The 25,290-nt window shown below is 61.9% G+C and overlaps 7 protein-coding genes across 7 annotated transcripts; 5 read left to right on the top strand and 2 right to left on the bottom strand.

The window, feature by feature from the left end:
• The first annotated feature begins 166 nt into the window (after positions 1–166).
• Positions 167–1,580, top strand: JDV02_008820 (uncharacterized protein). The gene is made up of 4 exons (XM_047990452.1): positions 167–361; positions 441–539; positions 601–950; positions 1,013–1,580. The coding sequence occupies exons 1-4, from the start codon at positions 295–297 to the stop codon at positions 1,388–1,390; spliced, it is 894 nt and encodes a 297-aa protein (XP_047846459.1). The 5' UTR covers positions 167–294; the 3' UTR covers positions 1,391–1,580.
• An 880-nt stretch (positions 1,581–2,460) lies between these two features.
• On the top strand, positions 2,461–6,736 carry KIP3 (tubulin-dependent ATPase kip3). The gene is made up of 4 exons (XM_047990451.1): positions 2,461–2,861; positions 2,922–2,961; positions 3,045–3,164; positions 3,245–6,736. Exons 1-4 carry the CDS (start codon positions 2,825–2,827, stop codon positions 6,174–6,176), a joined length of 3,129 nt encoding a protein of 1,042 aa, XP_047846458.1. The 5' UTR covers positions 2,461–2,824; the 3' UTR covers positions 6,177–6,736.
• JDV02_008818 (uncharacterized protein) lies at positions 6,600–8,905 on the bottom strand. Its single transcript, XM_047990450.1, has 3 exons — positions 8,505–8,905; positions 7,624–8,377; positions 6,600–7,489 (listed from the first exon to the last, which is right to left on the bottom strand). Exons 1-3 carry the CDS (start codon positions 8,598–8,600, stop codon positions 6,939–6,941), a joined length of 1,401 nt encoding a protein of 466 aa, XP_047846457.1. The 5' UTR covers positions 8,601–8,905; the 3' UTR covers positions 6,600–6,938.
• A 389-nt stretch (positions 8,906–9,294) lies between these two features.
• Positions 9,295–11,400, bottom strand: JDV02_008817 (uncharacterized protein). The gene is made up of 3 exons (XM_047990449.1): positions 9,846–11,400; positions 9,709–9,771; positions 9,295–9,622 (listed from the first exon to the last, which is right to left on the bottom strand). The coding sequence occupies exons 1-3, from the start codon at positions 10,473–10,475 to the stop codon at positions 9,338–9,340; spliced, it is 978 nt and encodes a 325-aa protein (XP_047846456.1). The 5' UTR covers positions 10,476–11,400; the 3' UTR covers positions 9,295–9,337.
• Positions 11,401–12,935: 1,535 nt separating this feature from the next.
• Positions 12,936–16,466, top strand: JDV02_008816 (uncharacterized protein). Its single transcript, XM_047990448.1, has one exon. It carries the CDS (start codon positions 13,781–13,783, stop codon positions 16,379–16,381), a length of 2,601 nt encoding a protein of 866 aa, XP_047846455.1. The 5' UTR covers positions 12,936–13,780; the 3' UTR covers positions 16,382–16,466.
• A 505-nt stretch (positions 16,467–16,971) lies between these two features.
• On the top strand, positions 16,972–19,850 carry JDV02_008815 (uncharacterized protein). The gene is made up of 2 exons (XM_047990447.1): positions 16,972–18,957; positions 19,024–19,850. Exons 1-2 carry the CDS (start codon positions 17,021–17,023, stop codon positions 19,709–19,711), a joined length of 2,625 nt encoding a protein of 874 aa, XP_047846454.1. The 5' UTR covers positions 16,972–17,020; the 3' UTR covers positions 19,712–19,850.
• A 1,789-nt stretch (positions 19,851–21,639) lies between these two features.
• On the top strand, positions 21,640–24,040 carry JDV02_008814 (uncharacterized protein). The gene has a single exon (XM_047990446.1). The coding sequence runs from the start codon at positions 21,975–21,977 to the stop codon at positions 23,826–23,828; it is 1,854 nt and encodes a 617-aa protein (XP_047846453.1). The 5' UTR covers positions 21,640–21,974; the 3' UTR covers positions 23,829–24,040.
• The last annotated feature ends 1,250 nt before the right edge of the window (positions 24,041–25,290 follow it).

Here is a 25,290-nt window from a genome sequence, read left to right as displayed (position 1 = left end):
TTGAGATGTTGCTCGTGGAAATGGGGATGATAGGCGGTGGTGGTCCAGGAAGCCCAGGCAGCTGAGTTGAGCCGAATTTCAGCCGACAGAAGCTCCGTCCAAAAGATGCGGCGTCGTCGCGATCGATTTGCCCACCTAGCCACCTTCACTCGACACGTTCGCTAGGTGCAAATACCCAGGCATCAATTTCGCCTTGTATTCGTGCGTCGTCAATTCTCTTGCTGCAACTGTCTGGCCCAACATCTCGGTCCCTTCGCCAATCGTCGCCGTCCTTCAATCAGCAGCATCGCGACCATGGGCAAGAAGAAGCGCGGCCACCCCGATATCGAGGAGGTCCTCGAGCGGCCATGGTGCTACTACTGTGCGTGATCCCATGAGAGCAGAGTCGCTTTGACCGTGCGTTTGCGTCTAGATGCTGATCCGTGCCGCGTGGCGCGCAGGCGAGCGAGACTTTGAAGACCTCAAGCTCCTCATCTCCCACCAGAAAGCGAAGCACTTCAAGTGCGACCGATGCCATCGACGGCTAAACACGGCTGGCGGTATGCTGCTCCCGCTTTTCCTCCACTGCCGCTGTCACGCAGCTGACTGACGAGCGCGCAGGTCTGTCGGTGCACTTGAACCAGGTGCACAAGGAGACTCTGCAGCAGGTCGAGAATGCCCTGCCTAACAGACAGGGCCTCGAGGTGGAAATCTTCGGCATGGAGGGCATCCCCGCAGACATCCTCGAACAGCACCGCAACCGCATCATCCAGACCTTCTACCAGGCCCAGGAGAGCCGGCGCATCGCCACCGGCAACCCCGTACCCGGCGGGCAGGGCAGCCAGCCGCCGCGCAAAAAGATCAAATACGAAAGCAAAGAGGAGTTGGTGTCTCGACTGGCTGAATGGCGGGAGAAGCGCCGTGCGGACAAGGAAGCGATCGCCAAGGGCGAACCCGTTGGCGGGCAATACGTACGTATCAACTCTAGCGTGTGTGTCTCGTTGATGGCGACGGACGTGCTGACGACGTGCAGAATGAACAGTACCAGCCCCAACAGCAGCCCCAGCAACAACAGCAAGGCCACGAACCGTCGCCGTACGGATATCCTGCAGGCGGCAACCTCCCAGCGCGGCCCCCTGGCGGCGGTGCACCGGCAGGTCTGCCGCCTCGACCCGAGGGCCAGGCGTGGAACACGGCCGCGGCGCCCAGTGACGAAATTGACAAGATGATTCGGATGGCTGAGGCGGGCATCAAGCCGCCGGGCAAGGCGGACGAGGGTGCAGGAGACGAGGGCGATAAGAAGGCAGGGAAGAAGGAGAAGAAGGGACGGCTGTTCTACGACGACCCTGACACCAGCCCAGAGGAGAAAATGGCCCGGATGCCGCGGTACGCTGTTGCAGGTGCGGCCTGAGATGAGGGCTGCGCAGCCGTGCTAGTGGGAGTCATTGAGCTGGGCGGATAAGCACGCGCGGGCTTATTGCTGGTTTTGCTTGGGACAATACTTTGATTGGCGTTTCGGAATCGATCTTTGCTACATTTGCTGCGTATAGCTGTATGATGTGTATACAAGAAGGCATGAGGGGAAAAAGCTCTGATCGGTTTTGCAGGTTGTGATGTGTGTTAGTAGTATGTGACCACCCGACCTACGACGTGTTTTCGAGCACACCCCTACTGGCCGCACCACGCACTCACAGCAAGCTTCACTTTCGTCACGTCGAAAGCATCACCGAAGCCTCGCCTATACGAGAGTTCATTGGACATGAGGCTGATGTGTTCTGGTTTCTCGATGGTACAGGGTAAGCAGGCGTGCCTGGCCGAGAGGGCTCTTGACGATGCCATCGAGGGCGAACGGCGCTGCTTGATTGCTGTTGACAATCTTGGCAGTCGTAATGTGTGCGAGAAACTGCTGTCTGTAGGTTCACGCGAACGCATATCCAACGTCACGGTGAAGCTCTTGTGGCGTCGAGGTGCATCGGGGTGCGCCCGTACCACATGCAAAAGAGGATTTGGTGTAGGCGCCACTGCCGGGCTTTGTCGCGCTGGCCTTGCGCACTGCTTTTATGGCCTTTGATCTTGTCATTGGCCCAAGTCCTGACCGCGATTTCGTCAACAATTGTAGCGACCCTGTCAACCAACTTCCAAGAAATCCTCATGACCCCCTGGCTGACTGTGTTTCGGCGGGTGGGTGCGTTGGCGTCTCGGCTGCACTGCAATCCTGCCTGCACGGGCCCTGCAAGAGCGCTGAGGTGTCCACGGTAGCTGTCCGCCTCCAATAACGGCGAAGCCCCCCCGGGTCAGCCACTGGGGCTCAGGCATCCAACAATGTTAGTGAGCGCCTTTCAGGGGTCCATCCCCCCTAAGCGCCCCCACCCCCCTCAAGGACAGGTGGCGTCACCACAGCAACGCCTGGCCACTTTCTCCATCAACAATGCAGGCGTGCAGATGCACGTCACCGACAATTTGACCCAAGGTCCATTTTCACAACGACAAGCAGCTCGTCCCCTTCTGCCGACCCCATCTCCTCAACCCAACTCAGGTAAGATTTTGGGCAGCTCTTTGGCCCGGCGCAGCATTGTTGGTCGATTTATTCACGGACCCGGCGGTCTGCTTCTGCTGCATTTTTTTCTCCTTCCTCTGGCTTGGTTGTTTACTCTCCCGGACCCCACCGAAATCGACAACGAGGCGACGGCAAACGCAACCAAGGCGCGAAGCCATCACGAGTCACCCGCCACGTCCCGAGCGGAAACGAGTTCCGGGGCACAGAAACGCGCGCAGACGGGCACGAAGTGGCTGAGCGGTAGCTCGGAGAGATAGCTGCTGCTGCTGCTGCTAGCAGAGCCGCAACATGACGGACGCCGGGGCGTCGTCGATTACCGTGGCCGGTGCGTAAAGGGACGGCGATTTGATGCATTCCATCGCAGGTGGCTGACTCTGTCTCACAGTCCGCGTACGGCCCTTTACCATCAGAGAGGCAGCGCAGCTGTAGGTCCCCATCATCACGCCCGCCGCTACAGACGACGACGGCGACGACGACGACAACGGCGACACGATGCTGACCGACACAGGCAAAAGACAGATGACAGCACCGTCTTCCTTGGCGATGGCTCGCTGGCGGGCGTGCCGACGCCCAAGCTGCACCAGCGCGGCCTGCGCAGCGTAATCAAGGTGGTCGACGACCGCTGTCTGTGAGTCACAAGCCCCAGGGCACGGCCTGCCTGCGTGAGACGAGGCGAGGGTATCGGCTGACAGACGATGCGAACGATAGAGTATTCGACCCCCCCGAAGACAACCCCGTGCAGCGCTTCTCGCGATCCGTTGTGCCCACATCGAAAAAGGTCAAGGACCAGGTCTTCGCGTTCGACCGCGTCTTTGATGACAACACGACGCAGACAGACGTGTACGAGGGCACGACCAAGAGCCTGCTCGACAGCGTGCTCGACGGCTACAACGCCACCGTCTTCGCCTACGGCGCCACGGGCTGCGGCAAGACGCACACCATTACGGGCACGGCGCAGCAGCCCGGCATCATCTTCCTGACCATGCAGGAGCTGTTCGAGAAGATTGACGAGCGCAGCGCCGACAAGACGACGGAGCTCAGCCTCAGCTACCTCGAGATCTACAACGAGACCATCCGCGACCTGCTCGTCCCCGGCGGCAGCAAGCAGGGCCTCATGCTGCGCGAGGACAGCAACCAGGCCGTCACCGTCTCGGGCCTGACCAGCCACCACCCCCGCGACGTCAACGAGGTCATGGACATGATCGTCCAGGGAAACGAGTACCGCACCGTGTCGCCCACCGAGGCCAACGCCACCTCGTCGCGCTCCCACGCTGTCCTGCAGATCAACGTGGCCCAAAAGGACCGCAACGCCGACGTCAGCGAGCCGCACACCATGGCCACGCTCAGCATCATCGACCTGGCCGGCTCCGAGCGCGCCTCCGTCACCAAGAACCGCGGCGAGCGCCTCACCGAGGGCGCCAACATCAACAAGTCGCTGCTCGCCCTCGGCTCCTGCATCAACGCGCTCTGCGACCGCCGCCAGCGCGCCCACGTCCCGTACCGCAACAGCAAACTCACCCGCCTGCTCAAGTTTTCTCTCGGCGGCAACTGCAAGACGGTCATGATTGTGTGCGTCTCGCCGTCGAGCGCCCACTTCGACGAGACCCAGAACACGCTCCGCTACGCCAACCGCGCCAAGAACATCCAGACAAAGGTCACCCGCAACGTCTTCAACGTCAATCGCCACGTCAAGGACTTCCTTGTCAAGATCGACGAGCAGATGGCCCTCATCAAGGAGCTCAAGGCGCAGCAAAAGGATGCCGAGAACACCTTCTTCGCCAAGTTCCGCAAGCAGTGTGACAAGCGCCATCTCGTCGTCCGCGAGGGCATGCAGCGGCTGCGCGCCGCCTACGACAACTCGGCACCCGAGCGCCAGGAGCGCATCAACAGCATGCGGAAGCTCAAAATCTTTGAACGCCGCATCGGCCTGCTCTCGGGCTGGATCGCCGCCTTCGACGCCATATGCGATCAGCGCGGCGGTGACGACGACATGATGCCGGAGAGCCTTGCCGCCATCAGGAAGACTGCCCAGGGCATCCTCGTCGAGCTCGAGAACAGCCGCCAGCACATCCACCAGAAGCTGGAAAAGGCGACGTGGGAGCGGGCCATCGACACGGCCCTGACGCACAGCCTCGGCCAGCTCGAAGGCACCGAGGGCGCCGACATGGGCGAAGGCGCGAGCTTGGAGCGCGAGGCGGAGCTGCTCAAGGCCGGGTTCAACCGCGAAGCGTATCGCGAGGTCTTGGAGCAGGAGAAGGCGGGCGACGCGGCCATGGTGCAGATGCTGCTGACGGCACAGTTCGACATGCTGGCCTCGCTGTCCGATACGCTGGTTATGAATGAGGAGAGCGCGGTGGCGCACGCCAAGGAGATCATCAACCGGCTGCTGCAGACGGGATACACGGCCGCCTCGCAAGTCGTCAAGCCCGACGGGACGCTGCCGGCCGTGGTCGAGGCGTTCCCACCCACGCGCAGGGGCACACCAAAGCGCAAGAAGGCAGCCGCGGCGTCGTACGTCAAGCCCCTGGCGGCGCCAGCACTGGCCGCCGTCGTCGCCAACGAGCATGTGTTTGCGAGCCCCTTGAAGACGTCGCCGAGGAGGCGTAAGGCCCTGGGCAGCGTCAAGAAGGGAGTGAGCTTCACGCCGTCCAAGAAGAGCAAGCGCGGTGTCCGGTGGAGAGACGACGAAAGCGAGGACGGCACCTTGGCCGACTTTGCAAAGACGCCGCAAAAGTACGAGTCCCCCGATAAGCAGCCGTCGCCAGAGAAGATGGCCCCTACGCCCCCGCCGGTGGTGGTGCCCGCACATCTGTCCGACGAGCCGACGACCAACGGCGACTCCAGCCCCAGCCTCGAGATCCCGGAAGCCTCGAGCCTCGCCAACAAACCTAGCAGGTTTCAGACGGGCTTCCTGTCCAAGTCGAGGATCCCCAGCCAGTCGGGATCCCCGCTGCCATCGCCGCCGACGCTCAGCCTCAACTTGTCATCAGGCTCGCCGCAGCAGGAGAGGGCGTCGCCGCTGCGGACACTGGACGCCGATAAGGCCGGCAACCTGTCTCCGCCGGCGGCGTCGTCGTTGCCAGCACAGCGAACCAAGCTGAGCCCCCGCCTGCCGCGACCGATTGTCCTCGACGAGAACACGCCCCTGGCCAGCACCTCGGAGACGGGCTCCGACTCGGAGTGCAGCATCGACCCCCGCAAGCTCCGCAGCGCGATGCACTCGGCCAAGAAGGAAAAGGCCCGTCGGGCTAGCATCTTGACGGCCACGACCGCCTCGGGCGCCAAACGGGTGTCGTCGTTTGGGTCGGCCACGGGCGTGGCGCCGAGGCCCAGCCTCCCCGCCGCGGCGCTGGCCAGCAGCACCAACGGCATCTCACGGCACCGGCGCGGCAGCCTCGAGCGCAGGAGGAGTCCGCCGCTGGCGTGCTCGCCCTCGGACGCCGCCCCGGAGCGCAGCCTCACGGCCGGCCAGGCGCGGCGGATGAACATGGGCGGCAGCGTGCGCCTCGACAAGACGGCCGCGAGGGAAGAGGCCGCCTGGAGCCCCGAGGCGAGGCGCGTGACGTATAGCATCGGGCAGCAGCACCAGCCGGGAGGAGGGCACAGGCGGCTGGAAAGCCGGGGCGCTGTGTGGCGATGAGATGGGGAGTCTGTCTGTCAGCCTAGGCATCGCTTGTGCCTCGACTGCCGCGGGAGGGGCCCTACGGCGTTTTCTTGTACATGTCACATATCTGCTGCTGGCTTGAAGCAGGGCTCGCGGCACATTGGGTTTGGTTTGGTTTTGCTGCTGACGCAGGCAGTCAGTCAGTCACCTGGCTCTGACTGCGTCTTTGTCCCATCTCACCGAGGAGGGACGGTTCACTACGGGGTCGTTGAGAGAGATGAGGGGCGGACATGGAATGGGGCCGGCAACATGCATCACTCGGCGCCTTGCTAGTTTGGCCCCCCCTCCCCCATCTCCTCCCCGAGCAGGATGATGCCCGCTCAGCCTCTGGTGTTTTTCCTTTTCGTCTGTTTGCGCATTTCCGGGTTGCGCTTCGACCAGGGGGTTGGCTTAGCTGCATGGTGCTTGCGTGCGCGGAGGGATGCGTGTGCCTTGTTTAGCCTGCGGGCTGCGCTAGAGGTTCTAGAACGGACTTTCTTTGTCTTTGCATTGTGTATGGATAATGAGAAGAGTATCGATGCACCCGCCTTGACTTGCTGCTCTGCGTACTGTGCTATGGCTTTGCCGTGTGATGGGCTCAAGACTGTGCATGCAACTCACATGTGCGGAGGGGGCCATGGTTCTCCGTGCGTGACTTGCCATCTGGCCGACGCGAGGTGGACTGGATCCTTGATGGTCTGTATGTAAATATAGAGTACGAAGTATGTGCGTACGGTCGAATCTTGGTGTTTCCCGCCATCATAGCGCCGCACGCCTCATGTCGTCCTCCCACGCGCCCCTGACCTCGCGCGCAAAGGCATCCTCGGCGACGACGCGCCACCCCACGACGGCCATGGCCTTGCCCCACGCGACGGCGCGGTCGAGCGAGCGCGGCAGGCCCGCGGCGTCGGCGAAGGCGGCCGTGTGGTTGCCCTGGCCGGCGGCCGTGTCGATGCCGAAGGCGCCGTGGAAGCCCGGGCACTCGTACGTGACGTTGCCCATGTCGGTGGAGCCGGCGAGGAAGTCGGAGGGCTGGTCGAGGGCGACGACGGTCTTGGCGTCGGACGATGATGATGAGGGAGGGGCAGGAGGAGAGGCGGCGGTGGCGGCGGTACTGGCCGAGGGCGGCGGGGGCAGCGAGGCAACGGCAGAGACAAAGGCGCGGCACAGGGGTAGCGAGGAGCGCAGGTCGGCGTACGAGTTGAGGGCCTCGTAGGAGACGGTGCAGCCGGTGGCGAGGGCAGCGCCCTCGAAGCAGACCTTGACGCGCGTCCAGAGGCGCTCCGCGGCGGCGAGGGTGTCGCTGCGGACTGGTTTGGGGCGGGAGGGCAGTGAGTTTCAAGTTTTCCAGCCTCGACGATTCATGTGTGCGTAGAAATAGGGGATGGGGAAGCAAGGTGGGAGGGAAAAGGAGAACAGCAGCAAAGGGGTCTCTCTCACTCACCGTAGTAGTCGACGCTGGTGCGCCCGGGAATCACATTCGGCCGGTCGCCCGCTTCGCCGAAGACGCCGTGGATGCGCTCGTGCGGGCGGATCTGCTGGCGCAACATGGAGACGGCATTGTACGACAGGCAGACGGCGTCGAGGGCGTTGACGCCGTTCCAGGGCTCCATGGCGGCGTGCGCGGTGCGGCCCTCGAAGCGCACCCGCCACTTGACGTTGGCGAGCATCTTGACGGCCGCGACGCCCTCGACGCCCTCGCCGAGCAGGTACTGGGGGCCCGGGTGCGTCATGAGGCAGGCGGCGGCGCGCTCGTAGGCGCCGCCGCGGATGAGGTGCAGCTTGCCGCCGCCGCCCTCCTCGGCGGGGGTGCCGAGGAGGCGGACGCGGGCGCGCGGCGGCGCGTGGCGTGGGCCGGCGGCGTGCAGGGCGGCGACGAGGCCGAGGAAGGCGGCGAGGGAGCCCGAGGCGATGAGGTTGTGCCCGCAGGCGTGGCCGATGCCCGGCAGGGCGTCGTACTCGGCGTTGAAGACTACCAGACGGCCGCCATCACCGCCATCGCCATCGCCGTCGCCATCACCGCCGTTGCCATGGCCGGCGGGCGAGGAGACAAAGTCGGCGGAAAAGGCCGTGTCGAGGCCGTAGGCGCGCGGCGTGACGACGATGCCGAGCGACGAAAAGGGCGGGGAGGAGAGCAGGCTGGTGAAGGCCTCGTGGGCGTGGTGCTCGTTGTAGGCGAGCTCCGGGTCGGCGTGGATCTGGCAGTTGGCATCATCGCATTGTCAGTCTCTGTGGGCTCTTTTGACGCGGGGTATACAAGGAGTAATGCATCTTGTCGGATGTGGGTGTGTGTGGAGGGGATTCATTCAGCAAGGTCGTCTGTACCTTGTAGTTGATGGTCTTGATGGCTTCAAAGTGCTCGTCTATGGACTTGCAGATGAGCGAGGTCCACTCCTCGAGCGTCTGAGGGGCGGCGGCCATGGTTGTCGCGGCCAAGGAAGGGGTCGATGGATTGGATTGGTGAGAGTTGGAGATGGAGGGTGAATGAAAGATTGGGTCTCAAGACAGCCTCATCATTGTGATTGTCGCGATGCGGGCGCAACAACCCCTCTTACCGAGTTGGGCGGCGGCTGCCGGCTTAGGTAACACTATTCCTCACAATGCCGCTGCTGCGGGCTCTCTTCCCCGCATGCGCGGTGTCTCTGCGGCACAGACTTTGATACATGGAGTAGACTACCGGCACTTGTTGATGGGAGAGCGATGATGATGATGGACGAATACGTCGTGTGTGGTCCACTGCGAAGGATCCGGCCCTTGGTGGACGACCCGGTAGAACACAAGCAAGAGTGCCGGGCATTGGCGGCGCGCGGAGAGAGATGAAAAGTGAACGGACTGGCCGGTCGGACTGACAAGCTGATTGCCCCTTTGGGAGGTCGCCTGCGGGAAAAGGGGATCCACCTGCTCCGGCGCCGGCGCCGGGCCAGTGCCGGGTCGGGTGCTGCTTTCTTTGTTCATCGTCACGCGGGCGCTTTTTCCGTCGTGTACGTAAAAAGGGCCCTGCCATTACAGTGGGTGGAATTTCTCATGACACAACGTATTGTATTAGTCTACTCCGTAGTTATAGGCGAAGCGGGGGGTTCGTCGCATGATCCAAGGAAGGATTGGAATGCTAGACCCGCGAGTCATGACCATTATTATTATTATGCTATGGCAATGCATCATGACCTGACCCAGTCTACAATCTTGGACCACACGTACGCGCCGTCGTGCTCGCTGTGCACGTCCCGGAGCACGACGTTGGGGTTTGACCTCGCCTTTTCCTTGTAGAAGCCCTTCTTGTCGCTGTCGAGCAGCCCGTGCGAGATGTCGGCGGACAGCTCGGGGTGCGCCTGGAAGGAGAGCAGCCGGCCGGATGCCGAGCACAGGATCTCGTTGTCGGGCGCGAGCGCGACGAAGCCTTCTGCCGGCGTCTTGACTTGCCGCTTGTGGAACTTGTGAAGGCGCTGCAAGGGGAGCGAAGGTAGGGCGTTAGTTGACGACAACTCGCAGGCTGGGGAGCAACCGTGGGGTGGGATAATGGGCTGCGCACCAGACTGTCTTTGCCAAAGAACCGCGCGCCTTCTGGAGTGAGCTGCAATTGCTCAATGCCAATCTACCGCATGTGTGAGCGCCCAGGTCGTAGGAGGGGAGGCAGGTCGGTGTTGAGGACTTGGTGGGCTCACTCACCCGCGGTCCCTCTGCGAGCACGGCCAACTGCCCGCCCAGAGTCAAGTGAATAATCTGATGCCCAAAGCAAATCCCGAGCAGCTTCGTCCTCCTCCCCGCCTGGCCACCATCATCCGCCGCGACCGCGCGAACGACCTCCTTTGCGCGGGCCACCCACGCGGGATGGGGCTCCGGGGAGAGCAGGTCGAAGATGCCGCCGCTGAAGATGACGAGGTCGTACGACAGGGGGTCCGGGACGGGCTCGTCGTCGGCGAGGCCGCAGACGTCGACCTGGCAGTCGGGCTCGAGGCGGAGGAGGTGCGCGCGGAAGGCCGAGGCCATGGCATCGCCGACAGGGCCGGTGGCCTCGGCGGGGAAGGTCTTGAGGACGAGGGCCTTCATGTTGTTGGTGGTGGTGATGACTGCGGTGCGATGCGATGCGATGCGATGCGATGCGATGGGCCTCGAGAGCGCGCGAGCCGACGACAAAGCTCTCTCTGTCAGGCGGCCCAACCCATCATCATCCCAGGGGCGGGTGAGGTTTAAAGGGCAGTGCCAACCTCCACACACCTCCACAGCGCAAACCAAAAGAAAAAATCCTCCATGGTCACGCTGACAATACAGACGTCGTGGGTTCTCCGTCGCGGACATGGTGGTGCCCAATGCGTTATGTAAATGTTTCTCGACAGCAATCCGTTGTCGGCGCCGCCAAGCCGGGCCCGACCCCGGCGGATTCGGTGGGCACGGCGGCCGGGGGGTGTTCTCTCTGGTACTCGGGGATCGTGACTTAACGCCGGGCGACTGGCCTCACCTGTGGTCCGGAGGGGATGAGGCCGTTTGAGCCATGCCTGCCATGCCATGGATGACATGGAACGGAATGGAATGGACAGCAAAGAGCCACCAACGTGTCCATCAAACACCATCGACTGTCTGCCGAGCCGGGGGAGGGACGGAGGGAGGGATGGCGCCTGGTGCGGTGCGGGCGGGTGGGCAGTCAGTTGCCGCAGTCGTCGGCTTGACTCGGAGATTCGGGCGGCCAGCACGGTGGATATGATATATAATGGGACGACTGGGGCCGAGTTTCGACGTGGTCAAGAGCCGAGATGATGCGACGGCTGGCTTGCGTGGATGAGCTACCCAAGGCTCTCTCGGTTGGGGTGAGGTCCGCAGAGGGTCGTCATCATCATCGCGCTGGGAGGGGAGAGCAGGCCGGCCCACCGCCGCGTCCCGTCACCGAAACTCGCTCCGACATCTTGCCTCGGGGCGGTGTGTCCATTCGGGCCACGGCTGCCGCTCCTTCTTCAAGAGCTTCTGCGCACAGCTATTTCGTGTCGGACTCCGACATTCGTGGGCCGGTCTGCGCTGCGTCTGGGAGACACTTGGGCCACCCGCGCGAGAGGCGGTCAGGACGCTGCCGGACTGGCGTTGCGCTGTTCCCGTTGATACTGTATGCAAAAAGTACAGTAATGCGTATACATGCAGGTCGGTTGGTTCACGGATTGTAGACTTTGGCCTGTTGGTGCTCGCCGCCACGGACCTGTCGCGCGCGGTTGTCCACACGCATGTGCGGAAGAGCATACGGACTTGCGCGCGCGGAAAGACCCAACCGCAAGCCATGACATAGGGTGCTCTGTCAGCGCGTTTGTCAAACGGGCCAAGCCCTCGGGACGAAGCGATGAGGGGAGATGAGAAATGTCGCGGCAATCATAGCACTAGCTGCCGGAAAGCTGCAGTGAGGTTCCGCGGCCAGGGGCCCGGTGTATACACTACGCATGCACGGCCAAGATGGGGCAAGGCCTGGTTTCCCAGCAGGCTGTCTCGCCTCGCTTGTTCCAGGAGAGAGCGCCTTGGCTGATACCCTGCTGCGGCGTGGCGTGCAGCCGCTCCGCGATGAGGCGAACGGCTGCAGGGAGGGAGTGTGATGTGATGTGTTTTCCGGTCCCGCGCAGATCGGCTGCTCCAAGGACCCTTGTCACCCCCCAAGCGGGAAGCAATCTTAGTTATCTAGTAGACCATTGTGGTGAAAACCAAACAGCGATGGAAACAAAGCTGGTCTTTTGGCAGCTATCGAAGACGGCGGGGTGGCGCGCTTGCGGGAGGGTTCAACGAACTCATTAGGTTGCAGTCGACCCGTGCCCTCGGGTTCAGTCCCGCAGAGCCAAGCTGGAAGCGCTCATCCATCCATGTATTTCGCCCAATGCCCCCGTCTCTTCGCACGTACCGTACGGCGCCGAGGACGCTAATGCGTAACGGTCGATCGGCGCTTGTGCGGTACCACAGATCGCCTGCGCCGCCTGCGTCGTGGCGGGCCGCGCTTATTATTACCTACATTGGCTTGCTGAGGGCTGGAGCGAAGCGCAATAACAAGTGGTATAAGGTGCTGAAATCACGCCATGCTGGGCGTCCTGTGGGAGGCAAACGGCTGGAACCGTGAGGCTGAGCGCCATTGAGATCCTAATGTAGCTGCCTGCTGATGTATGGAAAATCATGGGATGGGTTGGGTACAGAATATTGGTGGACAGAGCTATCCCTGATGGGGCTGCCGTTACAACCTCGAACCACCTCGAACCACCTAACAAGGCAGGCAGGCACTGAGAAGAGTCCAAACGGATTCAGGTTGACGGGACGCTGGCGCCTGATGGAGCCTTGATCAGCAGCAGGCGACACTGAGCGCCTCGCCGTCGCTGCAAGGCCTCCAGCTGTTTTTATTACGCACTGATACTGTACAGTACACCTCACTGACCTACCTTATTTTAGGTGTGCTGAGCACTCGTGCACGGGCACATGTGCAGCCTGTGTGTTGCGGGTGCAGACCGGGCTATATTGCATTCCATGGTGCGATGCACTGGATGCAGTGCCATTGCCCCCGTGGGCTAGTAGCTGCTCAGGCAGCTCAGGCACCCAGCGCTCTGCAATTCAATTCAATTTGCGGGCTGAGGTCGATGGGCGCCCGGGCGCCTTAAACGTGGGCCGCAAGGCGTCCACCAGCCGCCCCTCAACAGCCGCTGTCTCGCCAATCATGTGCGCGGTCCTGGCCTGGGTCAGGGGCCTTTTTTAAGGTTTTGGCGTCATCTTGCCAGGCCGCGGGCTGCATCTACGACTGGACTCTTTCAAGTTCCTTGCCTGCATCCATGGATTTACAGAGGCGCTGTCCTCCCCGATCTCTTGGTTTCGGCCACACGAGCGGTTCAAATGGCAGACATCTGGCCATCATTTACGCGCGCGCACACACGCACTCTCTCTGGAGCCCTCCGGGCATTCGCACGCGAGTAAGGCGGCACATCGTGGTCGAGCCACACGGCACTTCGTCTCTCCACCACCTCCACCACCCTCCTCCACCGGGCGTCCCTCCACCACGTTGCCATTCAACCCTCTCTCGCCAGGCACGGCACCGTTGGCAAGGTTGGTTGCCTCGCAAGCCTCAGTCGCGCCAACAACCTTCCTCGCGCCCGCCCGGGGCTCCCAGCGCCCCATGTCGCCTCTCCATCTCCCTACGCTCTTCTCCACGTTCGCCGCCACGCAGCTCATTATGGCCCGCATGCGTTCCCGCCCCTGACGCCCCGTCCTGGCTCCATCTTGGCCGACAGAGTGCCACTTGTTGAGATGGTGCTTGAGTTGAACGCCTCCTTCCCGTTGGGCGAGCATCTACCACTGAACATGGTCGCCCGCCGTGCCTGCCATGGTTTCCCCATGGCTTGGCAGGATCGTCGTTCGAGGGCTCTTCTCCTTGCTTGTCCACTTGTTGGCCCCTTTGGTTCGTCTCTTTGCTATTCTCCCCTTTACTCTTGAATCTTCGTCATTGCCGAAATCCATCCTCCTTCCTCCCGGTGCGCGGCTTGAGGTTGCTGTCCTTGGCATGTCTCTGTACTGTCTTAGTCCCAGCATTGCCATGTAGACCGCTAGGTGAGGTCATCACGAACCCCTTTATCTCTTCGGCCGCCAGCCAGCTGCCAGCCATGAACCGCGCCCGTCGCGGGCGCCATGCCTCGCCGCCTGCGCGCTTCCTCGCCTGCGGCTTCGTGTGCCGTCTGCTCGGCCTTCGCCGCCTCGTCGTCGCTGCGGCGAACCGCTTCGCAAACCGGCGCTTCGTCTTCTCCTTCGCTGCCGTCTCCGCTCTGGTCGCAAAGTCGGTTCACATTTACGCTCATGCCTCAGCCCTGCCGACGGTCCATCTCGTCCACTGGGGTTACACCTTCTTCGCACAAGACATGGCGTTGTTGGTCTTTGTGCGCCTGCTTCTGGATGGCGCCTTGCTTGCTGCCGCGGCCTGGTTGCGTTGCCTCGCTACGTTTCTCGCTGTCGTGGTCGTTACATACGCCGCGACGCTGTCGACTATAAATGTCTCCTTCTTCGTCGCGGCTGGCTCCGAGATACACTGGCGCAATGTTGGCTTCGCGGGCGATGCCGCCTCCCGCGCCTTGCTACTTACCGGCGCCGTGTCCCTGTTACTCGTCCTGCTTGCATTTATAGCGGCTGCATGGGCTTTTCAAGATGTGGCTTATGGCCTTGCGGGCTGTGCAGCTGATATTCTCAAGCTGCCGTTTACATACCACAAAGTGGTGGTACCCTGGCAGACGGCGGGGTACTCTCGACTGTCCCAGAAGGATGTCGAAGGCGGAAAGTTCGGCGACGAAGCTGCATACGGACTGAACAGGGAATGCGCCTGGAACAGCATCAAAACGTGGCCATGGCTGCTCATCTGGCGCGTAATTACGTACGCGCTCATCGGCGGCGCGTTTCTGGCGCAAGCCATTCTCCTTGTCCTGAGGCCACACGAGAGTGCCCTGACGTTCATGTCGTGGACGCCTGCCTTGCTTCCATTCGTCGACTTCACAAACTCGTCCCCGAACCTCGCTAGGATTGTGCCCGTCTACGGCTCCGGAATCGGCCGTGAGTGGGACAACCGGACCGCCCTGGCCGAGCCGGTGTCGTTGTCGTGGCTTCCTCGAGACGGCATCGTTCTGGGCTTTGAGGACTGGGCCAAGGGGGGCCAGAAGCACTACAACGCAGCATCGGACCCGCTTAAGCTATCGAATCTCGACGAGGAGCTTTTGGAGGAGCTGCGAGGGAAGCTTGGTGGTGTGCCGATACGACACGTGATGGTCATTATGCTGGAGAGCACGAGAAAAGACGTCTTCCCCATCAAAAAGGATGGCTTCATCTGGAGGCGCTTGGAAGAGTCGTTTGGCAACAAGACGTTGCCAGAGAGAGCACAGCGCAGGCTCGCGACCTTGAGCCCTACGGCCAGGTCCCTGACCGGTGACTACGACGATGGGTTCGCACGAGGCGAACGGGACAAGAAGCCACGGGGCGGCATCAACTTCAACAACGCATATTCTACCTCGACATATACCATAAAGAGCGTAGCCGGAACACTCTGCGGAGTCGCGCCTCTTGTCGCCGACTTCAATCTCGAATATCGACATCACATCTATCAACCCTGCCTGCCCCAGATTCTAGACGCCTTCAATGGCCTTGACAGGCGCCGCAAGGACGACTTTACGACTTTCAAGTGGCGATCGACATACCTCACGTCGGTCATTCTTTATTACGATAAGCTGGAGCTCCTCATGACGTCAATGGGTTTTCCCGAGGAGAACCTCATTGGCAAGGAGTACCTCAAGGGGTCATCCGCCAAGTTTGGCCCTGTGAACCTCCCGGACATCAACTACTTTGGCATGGCAGAGGTCTGCCTCGAAGACTATATCCGTGATGCCTTTGCGTCGGCGAAAGAGCATGACGAGCGCGTCTTCCTGACGCACCTGACGAGCACGAGCCACCACCCGTTTGCGATGCCAGCTGATGAAGAATATGTCCCGCTCGGTCAGGGGCTAGACGACTTATCGCATTACGTCAACGCCATCGGCTATGACGACCGCTGGTTAGGTACAATCATGGACGTGCTGGAAGAGGAGGGCGTGGCAAACGAGACTCTGGTCGTGTTCGCCGGCGATCACGGCCTGTCGCTGCCTGAGAACGGCAAGCTCCCGACATACTACAATCCTAATTCGATCAGCAATCACATACCGTTAATCATGTCCCACCCGAGGCTACCGCCCATCACGGTCGACACGGCGGTATCGTCCCTGCAGGTGCTCCCGACGATTTTGGACCTCCTCCGAGAGACGGGCTCTCTGACCGACGCGGCCAGCAAGGCGGCGGGGGACCTCATGGGCAACTACGAAGGCCAGTCGATGGTGCGGCCGATGCGCAGCGACCACAAGACGGGCCCCGAGGGGACGCTGGGCGATTGGCAGTTCACCGTGGTGAACCCGGGCTCGGCCATGCTCAGCGTGCGAGACGCGCGGTCGGCGTACAGCGATTGGAGGCTCGTGGTGCCGGTGGTGGACAATGTTGAGTGGCGGTTTACGAACCTCGACGAGGACCCGGCCGAGAAGCACCCGACGGTCAGTTTTGAGTTTGAGGCGTTCGTGCGCAATGTCGAGAAGAGGCACGGCGAGCGCGCGGCGCGGTGGGCGGAAGAAGGTGCCTTTGTGTCGCGCTGGTGGGTTGAGGAGAATAGCAAGCGTTGGCGTTATGGGCCGTACGGCGATTAGACCAGTACTGTCTAGAGCGGGCGACGAGACCAATCTAGAACTCACAGCATAGAATCATGTCACTGGTTTCGTCACCATCGCAAGACGAGACCATGATTTCCAACAAGGTTATGGACACATTAATATCATCATCACTGCACTGCTTTCTCTCAAGGATCTTGACCAAGGGAAATCGGGGAGCTTGCCACCAAGCATAGATGTGGCTTATAGACGGGATGTCGGTTTAGAGGCACCTAAGCATCCCCAGGGGTCATTATATGTACAGCTGACTTCAAGCAGCTCATGAATACATCTCGGAAGAGTCTGACGAGCCAATGGCACGTATTGCTATATCTGTCCGACATCAACATCTGTCTCTTTAACAGGGCTGGTGCCGTGACTATCCGGAGCCCCTCTCTGCCCCGCTACAGTGAGAGTCGTGGCTCATGACGGACGCACTGTGTCGGATCAGCCAAGACGCCCCAGCGGCTCACCATCCCCCCCGCAAATCTCCACATCCGTACAGTTCTTCCGCACATCCAGACGCACAGTACGTCCCGCATTACAAAATCTCATCCGAGCCCCCCCGCAACGAACCCCAACCTGCACCACGGCAAACATCCGAGCAGCAGCAGGCAGCCACATCCGACTCACACACGCATGGACGACAGTGAGACGGGGTCCAGGGCTGCATCGCACCAACACCTGGCCTCCGGAAGCGCCCACGGGTACGCCGCCGCCGCCCAGGATGCCACAGGAGCAGACGATGCGCCGCGTTACATCCGGAGCCGCATCGCAAACGCCTGCGACGGGTGCAAGGCCCGCAAGGTAAAGTGTGACGGGAGGCTGCCCTGCGGATACTGCGCCGGCAGACAGCGCCCGCATACGTGCCACTACTCGCCGCAGCGCAAGAGGAGACCGAGGGGCTCGGCGGCGGCGGCGGCGGCGGCGAGGGCAAACGACGACGCTGCGGGGGCGGTATCGAGTCCGTTGAGGCGGAGGGCGTCGACGTCCCCTGACGCGGAATCCCGGAGGCACAATGGGCCTGTCGCTTCCGAGACAGGTGGTGCCACAGCGCAGCGGCCGCCGGCGGCATTGTCATCGTCGCCCCGGATGGAGACGCGGCGGAGCTCACGGAAGGGGGACCGGAACGACGCTGTGGAGGAGGACAAGGCCGGGTCCGGGGGCGGGGCGAGGACGACATCGCGTCCGGCAGCTTCCCGTCACCGACGCTCGACCGAGACGTCGCCTGCCGCCGAGGACGACACGGAGGTGCCGCGCGAGGCACGCCTGCTGTGCGACTCGCGCGGCAAGCTCATCTTCATCGGCGACTGCGCGCCCCTGTCCTTCTTCCAGTCCGTCCGGCAGCTGGTCACGAGCCGCGTGGGCCAGAACGCCTTCGCGCCCGAGTCGAGCCGCTACTCGGTCCTGGAGAACAATGCCCCCGCGGGCATGTATGGCGGCGGCCGAGACAGGATCGCCATGATGGGCGGCGCTGGCGCTGGCGGGCCACCCGAGGTGCGTCCTCGGGACGTGCCCCGTGCTGTGGCCAACTACCGTGCCATGACCGCAGGCCTCGTTGACCTGTTTGACGACGGGCAGTTGCCCGACGACTTGCTCGTCTGGGCCCATGCTGAGGGTCGCGGCCGCTACCAGAACCACCACCAGGTCGCCGATGATCTCGGCTCCGTGGTCAACTACCTGGTCCTTGCCATCGGGCTACTTCCCGACGACGAGCCTCTCTCGCGCGCATACTTTGAGCACGCACGAGACTGCGCATACGCCACGCTGAGCGCCAACCTCAGCGTCGGCACCGTGCAGGCCTTTGCCCTCGTCACCGTCTACATGCTGTGCTCGTGCCAGATCAACGGCGCGTTCCTCTTCTTCGCCATCTCTGCGCGCGCCGCCTACTCTATCGGTCTGCACCGCACCGAGGTCAACGCGAGGTTTGGACCTGCGGCACACCGCCAGCGCGACAAGCTTTGGCGAAGCCTGCGTGTCGTAGATCTCTTCCTCAGCACGTCCATGGGCAGGCCGCCTGCCACGTCCGACGTGGACTGCACGGTGCCTTACCGCCGCGTCGCGGGCGGATGCGAAGCGAATGACGGGGAGACGCTGCTGGATGCGTCGGTGCAGATCTTGCTCATTACGGAGTGCATCGTGCTGGAGGTGTACTCGCGCAAGAAGATTTCGCTCCAGCTGACCGAGGGCATCTCGCGGCAGCTGCGCGACTGGTCCACGCGGTGGCTCCAGCGGCTCAAGGACGTGGTCGCCGCTGCCGGCCGGCCGGCGCACGAAGCCGAAGGCGGCGGTGGCGTGGAAGCCAACGCGCCGGGGACGGCGACAGAGGCGCAGGCCATTGGGGCGTGTCAAGTGCTCGCGTCGTATTACTACTCGGTGATGCTGGTGTCGCGCCCGTTTCTCATGTACGAGCTCTTCCGCCGCTTGTCAGACAGCCCGGCCAAAGGCGCAGCGCAGTTGGCCAACGGGAAGAGCAAGCTGGCAGACGCGTGCATCGACGCAGCCAGCTTGATGGTCGAGCCGATCCTGGATCTTGTCGGACGCGGGATGCTCAACGTCCGAGTGCCCCTCATTGTGTACGTGCCCTGTTTTCGCCCTCCCTCGCCGCTTACCGCTCGACGACAACTGACAATGAAAGGCAGCTCCTGGCTCTTTGCGTCGTCGCTCGTCCTCGGCGTGGGCCTCCTCGGCGGGTTCGGGCGCATTCTTGAGAAGCACGGGCGCGCAGCCATCGCGGCGCTCGACCACCTGGCCAAGGCGGACGGCCACGCGGCGCAATACTCATTGGTGGCACAGTCCCTGCTGGAGACGGCGCAGGAGTACCTCGAGCAGCGGGAGGCGCAAGAGCGGCTGCGTAGGACAGAAAACTCGAGTCAGCTGTTTGGGCTGATGCCGTCGTCGTCATCGGGGGTTGCGCCGTCGCCAGGTGCTCTGGCAGGGGGGATTCCCGGCAGCGTTGCGTCGCCGGCGATGGGGCTGACTGGCGGTGTCATCAGGGGCGCACGGGAGATGCAGGATCAGAGGCTCTCAGCCGCGGCATCCTTCCTCCAGCCCCATAGTGCAGTGCCCAGCGGCGGCGGCGGCGGCGGCGGCGTCGGGTCACCGGGGATGGCCGCCGCCGTGGACACGCACGGCAACGGGCACGACGACGGCGCGGAGTCGTCGTCTTTCTTCGGACTCACGGCGGACAGCTTGCTGCAGACGCCCGACGGCAACTACTGGAACGAGGCGACGTTTGGGCCCGGCGGCGAGGGGGACGGGGCGTCGGCGTTGAATCTATTTCCGCTGATGGAGGCTGGAGGGGGCATTGATCTGGCGCACTACCTGTGAATGATACCCGGGGGATGCATTTTGAAGGGATGGGGCGTCGGTGGACTGGTCCATGAGTTGGTAATATATTTGGCCTTTTGTGGCTTTGTGAGGCGAGATGTTGTCCATGTTCGGTTAGTGTGGTGTTAGTTATGTGAGGACCATTGATGGTACGTTGCATAGCTTACACTACAATCTCTCGCCGAAATGAGAATCACGGAGCTCGGTGAATCCGGCTGCGTTGATGATGAGGCTTAGGAAATTATCCTTTTAAGTCACCGTACACTGACTGATCTTGCTGTACGCTAACCATTCCGTCACTACTGGCATAAGAGGCCCCCAAGACGACACCACCAGCACAGCTGTAGCCCGTGGACTACACAAAAGCTCTACTAGTCTCCCTGAGTACATGTAGTCAAGTTATATACCTTTGCTGATGCCTAAAGTTCCTTGCACGCCTCAGCCAGAGTGATGCGGTGCCGTCCATGAGATACGGGTCAAGCAGACTCCGTCGGTCCGTTCCGCCTCTAGAAGTTGACGTTGATTGGGTTACACGCGAGCGTGACAGTTCCCTGCCCCAGAAGTCAGAGAACGGACAAAACGTATACGCGACGGGGGTACCAAGGGGCGGCGGGTACATAAGTGTCGCCGCTGCAGCACGCCGTCTGCTGGGTGCAGCCCGCGCTGCCGGCGCCGAGAACGTTGATGGGCGAACCTGGGGATGATCGTGAGAAGGCTCAGCACACATACTTACACTTGATGGTCAGATGGGGCGGGGAGCTCTCTGCTCTCGGCGGGCTTCTGAGGGAGGGGGGGGCAGATCAGGTAAGTGACTCACAGCCAAGCCCAAGGGAGCCGGTTAGGCCTTGCAGGTTAACCGGCACGAGGCCGGACAGGAGGGTGCCGGAGTTGTCGGAGGAAGCCGACTGTAGGGAGTTGCAGCACTGCAGGGATCCGGAGTTGCAAGTCCCTCCTGTCTGGGGGAGGGCTGCGGCGGGGGCTGCTGCGGTGGCGAGCAGGATGGCTACGAGGGAAGGATGCATGGTGTCTTGACCGGTGGTAGACTGGTAGGGGGTGGTGATGGGATGGGACGGGACGGGACGGGACGGGACTGGGCAAGATAAGTTGCTCCTACCTCTGTACGTGTGCTTGAGGTGTAGGGAGGGGGGTTGTGCAGTTATATAGGTGCGCTGAGAAGGCCGGACTGGACGATTGATGCCAGCGGCTGCAAGCATTGACGGCTCGTCTGCAGGTATGCCTACCGGCGGACTAAACTTGGACGGAATCAGCATGATGGAGCTGCTGGGCGGCCGCTCTGCTCACATGTGAGCACATTTACGGTCTGTTGGCCAAGAACGAGGACGTGGGTAACTAGACCATAGATACATCACCGACGCCGGTTCTGAACTTCTCGTCGGATGCATCGAGGCCCCCCTCGTTGTCTCATTGAGCAGCCACGTGTGTCCACGGAGGACTCGTGGAAGACCGCACGCCACACTTGCCAGCGAATCGAGCCTGAGACTGGCATGGCGGGACGGGACGGAACGACTGCGTAGACGTCTTACACCGGAGAGAAAAAGGGGACGAGGGAGGGTAGGTAGGTAGGGCGTCATGACTGATTCTGCCCCTCACGCCCCCAGATGATGATGGTGTGGAACAAAGCAAACAGACAATATAGTTGCAATGCACAATTCATGAGGAAAGCAGCTGGATCTTTGGGCCAGAGATGCGTACCCGTCTGGCAGTTCATGCGACCTTGGCTTGCGTCGGTGAAGGACTGACGATACGCTGATGCGGGCAGGGATTTGTTGATCGTTGCAGCGCAGATGCCCGCCCAGGCGTGATGAGAGCCCGGGGGAACGGGGGGGGCGCAATACAGTTTAAACTTCTTATGCAGCACACAACTCATAAAACACCAACCTCAAGCCGCCAGAACGCAGGTCTTGCCAAATCACCAGCCCATGACTGGGCATCAATTGTGCAGCCCGCCAGACTTGGGGATCCCTGCCTGCCTCGGTTGGGAGCGACTGGCCCCATGAATGACGACCGCATGAGTACTTCAGGTACCTCAGCACGTGACGGCGCGCGTCCCTCGCCCGGAATGCATGTGCACTAATAACGAAGGAACTCAACCCCTGACCTCCTGCACCAAACATTTCGGAATGCCGCCGCCTTGACGACGACACGCAACTCCTGCAGCAGCCGGCAACAGCTGCACGCCGCCCCCCGTCTCCCTTCTCCAGCGCCTCCTCGACCTGCATCACGCGCGCATGCGGCCGGCCACATGTTGGTCGCGGCTTTCCTCCGCAATGGCCTTGGCCTAATGCTGCCCGTGGCGCTGGCATGCACCGTCTACCTCTACCTCTACCCCGTCTTCAGCCGCTGCGCGTTCCCCGTGCCGTCGCGGGATCCGGCTGAAGCCTTCAACGAGACAAAGAAGCTGCACTGGCCGTACGAGGGAGTCGACGACGACGCGGACGGGCAGCCTCGTGAGGGATCGCTGCCGACGCGGCTCGCGCCGTTTCGCCTGCTCGCGCTCGGCGACCCGCAGCTCGAGGGCGACACGTCCATCCCCATCGCGTATCTGGGCGTGCTGCCGCACCTGCGCAGCATGGCGGAGCGCATCACCTTTCAGACGGAGCAAGAGTCGCTGCGCGATCGCATCCGCATGATCCTGCACGACGTGGTCGACCTGTATTTTGAGGACATTCCCAACATCTTTGAGTCGATGCGCAAGCGCTTCGACCTGTTCGGCAACGACTTCTACCTCGCCCACATATATCGCACCCTCCACTGGTGGACGCGTCCGACGCACGTGTCGGTGCTGGGCGACCTGCTGGGCAGCCAGTGGATCGAGGACGACGAGTTCGACAAGCGCGGCCGGCGCTTCTGGAACCGCACCTTTAGGGGCGGCGAGCGCGTGCCCGACGACGTGGCTGCGTTCCCCGACAAGGAGTACAACGTCACGGGCCTGCTCGACGGCTCTCCCGCAGAGCAAGTATGGACGCGGAGAATCATGAACGTGGCGGGCAACCACGACATTGGCTACGCGGGCGACTTGACCCCCGAGCGCATGGCACGTTTCGAGCGCGTCTTTGGCAAGGCCAACTACGAACTCCGCTTCGAGATGCCCATCGAGGACCCGGCCGTGAACGCGACCATCGTGGACGATGCGACCAATCCGCAGTCGACGCGGCTGCACCCCGAGATCCGCATCATCGTCCTCAACGACATGAACCTCGACACACCGGCCAAGGACGCCGGCTTGCAGGACGCGACGTATCAGTTTATCAACGCCGTCATCGGTACCGCCGCGGCCGTCGAGTACCAGGGCCAGTTCACGCTGGTGCTGACGCACATTCCGCTCCACAAGCCGGAGGGCGTATGCGTGGACGCGCCCTTTTTCGACTTCCACGGGCCCGAGGATGGTGGCGGCGTCAAGGAGCAGTATCTGCTCAGTGCCGACGCCAGCCGCGGGCTTCTCGAGGGAGTCTACGGGGTCAACAAGGACCCCGGGGCGGCTGGCCGGGGGCTCGGCCGCAGCGGACTAGTGCTCAACGGACACGACCACGCGGGCTGCGACACGTACCACTTTGTCAACCAGACCAACGGCACGTCGGCGGAAGAACGCTCGTGGGAGCATATCCGGTGGGCCCATGCAAGAGAGCTTGGCCTGCCCGGGCTGGACATGGTGCCCGGGCGACGCGAGATCACGGTGCGCAGCATGATGGGCGACTTTGGCGGCAACGCGGGCCTGCTGAGCATGTGGTTCAACACGACGACGTGGGTGTGGGAGTACGAGTACGTCGACTGCCCGCTGGGCCGGCAGCATTTCTGGTGGATGACGCACTTTTTGGATGCGGGCGTCGTGCTCTTTGCCGTGCTGTGGGCGGTGGTGGCTAGGTTGGAGCGAAAGGGCGTCGACGTCGACGGCGAATGTCGCAGGGCTCTGGCGCTCGTGCGTGACCAGATCGAGGAGGGCATCCGCGAGTTCCGGGATGCGGTGCGACGGGTTCGCAACGAGCCCACGTCGTCGCCGAGACCAGCGAAATGGGAGCAGCACCAGGTACGGGCCCAACGAGAGCAACAGCGGGACGATGGGCCGAGACGGAGCGACCAAAACGGCGTTGCGAAATGAGCGACTCGAGCACGGCGTGGGGTGTAGAACGGCGGGGACAGGCAGACAGGCATCATTACGGACCGGGAGGGGCATCAGTAGTAATACCTGGGCGGGACGGCGGCCCCCCCGTTCAGCATGACGTGTACGATGAGCATGGCGTCTTATATAGCATCTTGTATATCCCCTAGTGCACGGTTTGCATAGACGATGGCGTTTGGCCTGCCAGGCTCAACTTTGCGCGGTACACGCTGGTCGTTTCTCCATGATGCGAGTGACGATGGAGGGTTCCTGATTACAGGCTGCTATGATTCATCCTAGTACTACGTTAGGTGAGTGCCTGCCTTGCCGCCAAGATGGTGCCGCCTGCCTCGCGTGTCGCTTGCTTCGCTTCGTCTGTTTGGTATACGGGTTTGGTTGGATCGTTACTAGTTTGCCATGTGCCACCCGCTTGCCTCTACCCTTCACAGCACGCCCGAATTAGTAACAGTACAGTACGGTACCTACCTACCTCCGGTACGTGAGGGGCATCGTGGCGCGCGCGCGCGTGTGTAAGTGTTTGAACGTGCTAGCAGACGCCAACGCGCGCACGACGATGGGGCCTCCTGCCGCGTGTCCATGGGTACCACTACATAAAAAAAGGTGTGTACGTACGACGTAAGCGTAAGTATGATGTGTTCTTTCCTGATTTATTTATGTATTTATTTATTTATTAATGTGTTCTTCTTACATTTTCGTTGGAGCACAGACCGGGATGGCCGCGCGGCGGGATCCGTCCATCTCTGTATATATAAATTGACTGGCTGGCTGGTTGTTATTCTGTATTTCTGCAAGGTTGGAGATTGTTCTTGCCTTTTTTGTTTGTTTCTTGCCGTCCTGCTCGCTCATTCCAGAGCCGGAGACCTGTGTCTTGTGATTGGTAGTTGCGTCGCTCTCATCGTTGCGACCTCACACACCTGCACACACACGCACGTACACACACACACACACCTAGGAGAAGAAAAGACCATCGCCGTCGTATATTATACAAGGTTTCCATTCCCCTCCGCCCCCCCACACTCGGCGCAGGAACTCAACAAAGGGGCCTCACAGCAAGCATGCTCCTTGTCGGATCCTACAGTCTCCTCCTACTGGCCACCGGGGCGGCTCTCCTCCTGGTGGCAGTGTCCGCCTCGCCGACTCCCAGATTCTTCTCGGTTCACAATATGCCCGCCTATTGTATACAAGACCCGGGCCTCGTCGGGTCGCCTCTGGTGAGGCCTGTGGTGGGGCCGGACGGAAAGGCGCCGGACCAAGGGAACAAGGAGGACTGCAAGGAACGAAGGGCTCTGGTGGATGATGGTGGAGCGAGGACAAGCTTGATCGAGAGGGCGGTGGCGGCGGTGGGGGGAGGAGGAGGAGGAGGAGGAGGCGTGTGCGACAAGGGTGGCAAATGCGACTGTTCGCGCATCAAGGACAAGAACGGCGAAGAGTGAGTAGTTGT

The sequence above is a fragment of the Purpureocillium takamizusanense genome, chromosome 9, assembly GCF_022605165.1.
Source record: "Purpureocillium takamizusanense chromosome 9, complete sequence".
Taxonomy (NCBI): domain Eukaryota; kingdom Fungi; phylum Ascomycota; class Sordariomycetes; order Hypocreales; family Ophiocordycipitaceae; genus Purpureocillium; species Purpureocillium takamizusanense.
Note: the sequence above shows the minus strand (reverse complement) of the source record. Positions and strands in the feature narration are given on the sequence as shown.

What these genes read in the sequence shown, in the direction of transcription:
- JDV02_008815 (XM_047990447.1), top strand. Translation starts at nt 17,021, where the DNA reads ATGGACGACAGTGAGACGGGGTCCAGGGCTGCATCGCACCAACACCTG. An exon ending in GTCCGAGTGCCCCTCATTGT is followed by an intron (nt 18,958 to 19,023) that starts GTACGTGCCCTG and finishes AATGAAAGGCAG; the next exon opens with CTCCTGGCTCTTTGCGTCGT.
- JDV02_008816 (XM_047990448.1), top strand. Translation starts at nt 13,781, where the DNA reads ATGAACCGCGCCCGTCGCGGGCGCCATGCCTCGCCGCCTGCGCGCTTC.
- JDV02_008814 (XM_047990446.1), top strand. Translation starts at nt 21,975, where the DNA reads ATGTTGGTCGCGGCTTTCCTCCGCAATGGCCTTGGCCTAATGCTGCCC.
- JDV02_008818 (XM_047990450.1), bottom strand. Translation starts at nt 8,600, where the DNA reads ATGGCCGCCGCCCCTCAGACGCTCGAGGAGTGGACCTCGCTCATCTGC. An exon ending in TCAAGACCATCAACTACAAG is followed by an intron (nt 8,378 to 8,504) that starts GTACAGACGACC and finishes GCCAACTGCCAG; the next exon opens with ATCCACGCCGACCCGGAGCT. An exon ending in CACCAGCGTCGACTACTACG is followed by an intron (nt 7,490 to 7,623) that starts GTGAGTGAGAGA and finishes GCCCCAAACCAG; the next exon opens with TCCGCAGCGACACCCTCGCC.
- JDV02_008817 (XM_047990449.1), bottom strand. Translation starts at nt 10,475, where the DNA reads ATGTCCGCGACGGAGAACCCACGACGTCTGTATTGTCAGCGTGACCAT. An exon ending in TGCTCGCAGAGGGACCGCGG is followed by an intron (nt 9,772 to 9,845) that starts GTGAGTGAGCCC and finishes CACATGCGGTAG; the next exon opens with ATTGGCATTGAGCAATTGCA. An exon ending in TCTTTGGCAAAGACAGTCTG is followed by an intron (nt 9,623 to 9,708) that starts GTGCGCAGCCCA and finishes CTCCCCTTGCAG; the next exon opens with CGCCTTCACAAGTTCCACAA.
- JDV02_008820 (XM_047990452.1), top strand. Translation starts at nt 295, where the DNA reads ATGGGCAAGAAGAAGCGCGGCCACCCCGATATCGAGGAGGTCCTCGAG. An exon ending in ACGGCTAAACACGGCTGGCG is followed by an intron (nt 540 to 600) that starts GTATGCTGCTCC and finishes ACGAGCGCGCAG; the next exon opens with GTCTGTCGGTGCACTTGAAC. An exon ending in AACCCGTTGGCGGGCAATAC is followed by an intron (nt 951 to 1,012) that starts GTACGTATCAAC and finishes GACGACGTGCAG; the next exon opens with AATGAACAGTACCAGCCCCA.
- KIP3 (XM_047990451.1), top strand. Translation starts at nt 2,825, where the DNA reads ATGACGGACGCCGGGGCGTCGTCGATTACCGTGGCCG. An exon ending in GTCGTCGATTACCGTGGCCG is followed by an intron (nt 2,862 to 2,921) that starts GTGCGTAAAGGG and finishes TCTGTCTCACAG; the next exon opens with TCCGCGTACGGCCCTTTACC. An exon ending in ATCAGAGAGGCAGCGCAGCT is followed by an intron (nt 2,962 to 3,044) that starts GTAGGTCCCCAT and finishes TGACCGACACAG; the next exon opens with GCAAAAGACAGATGACAGCA.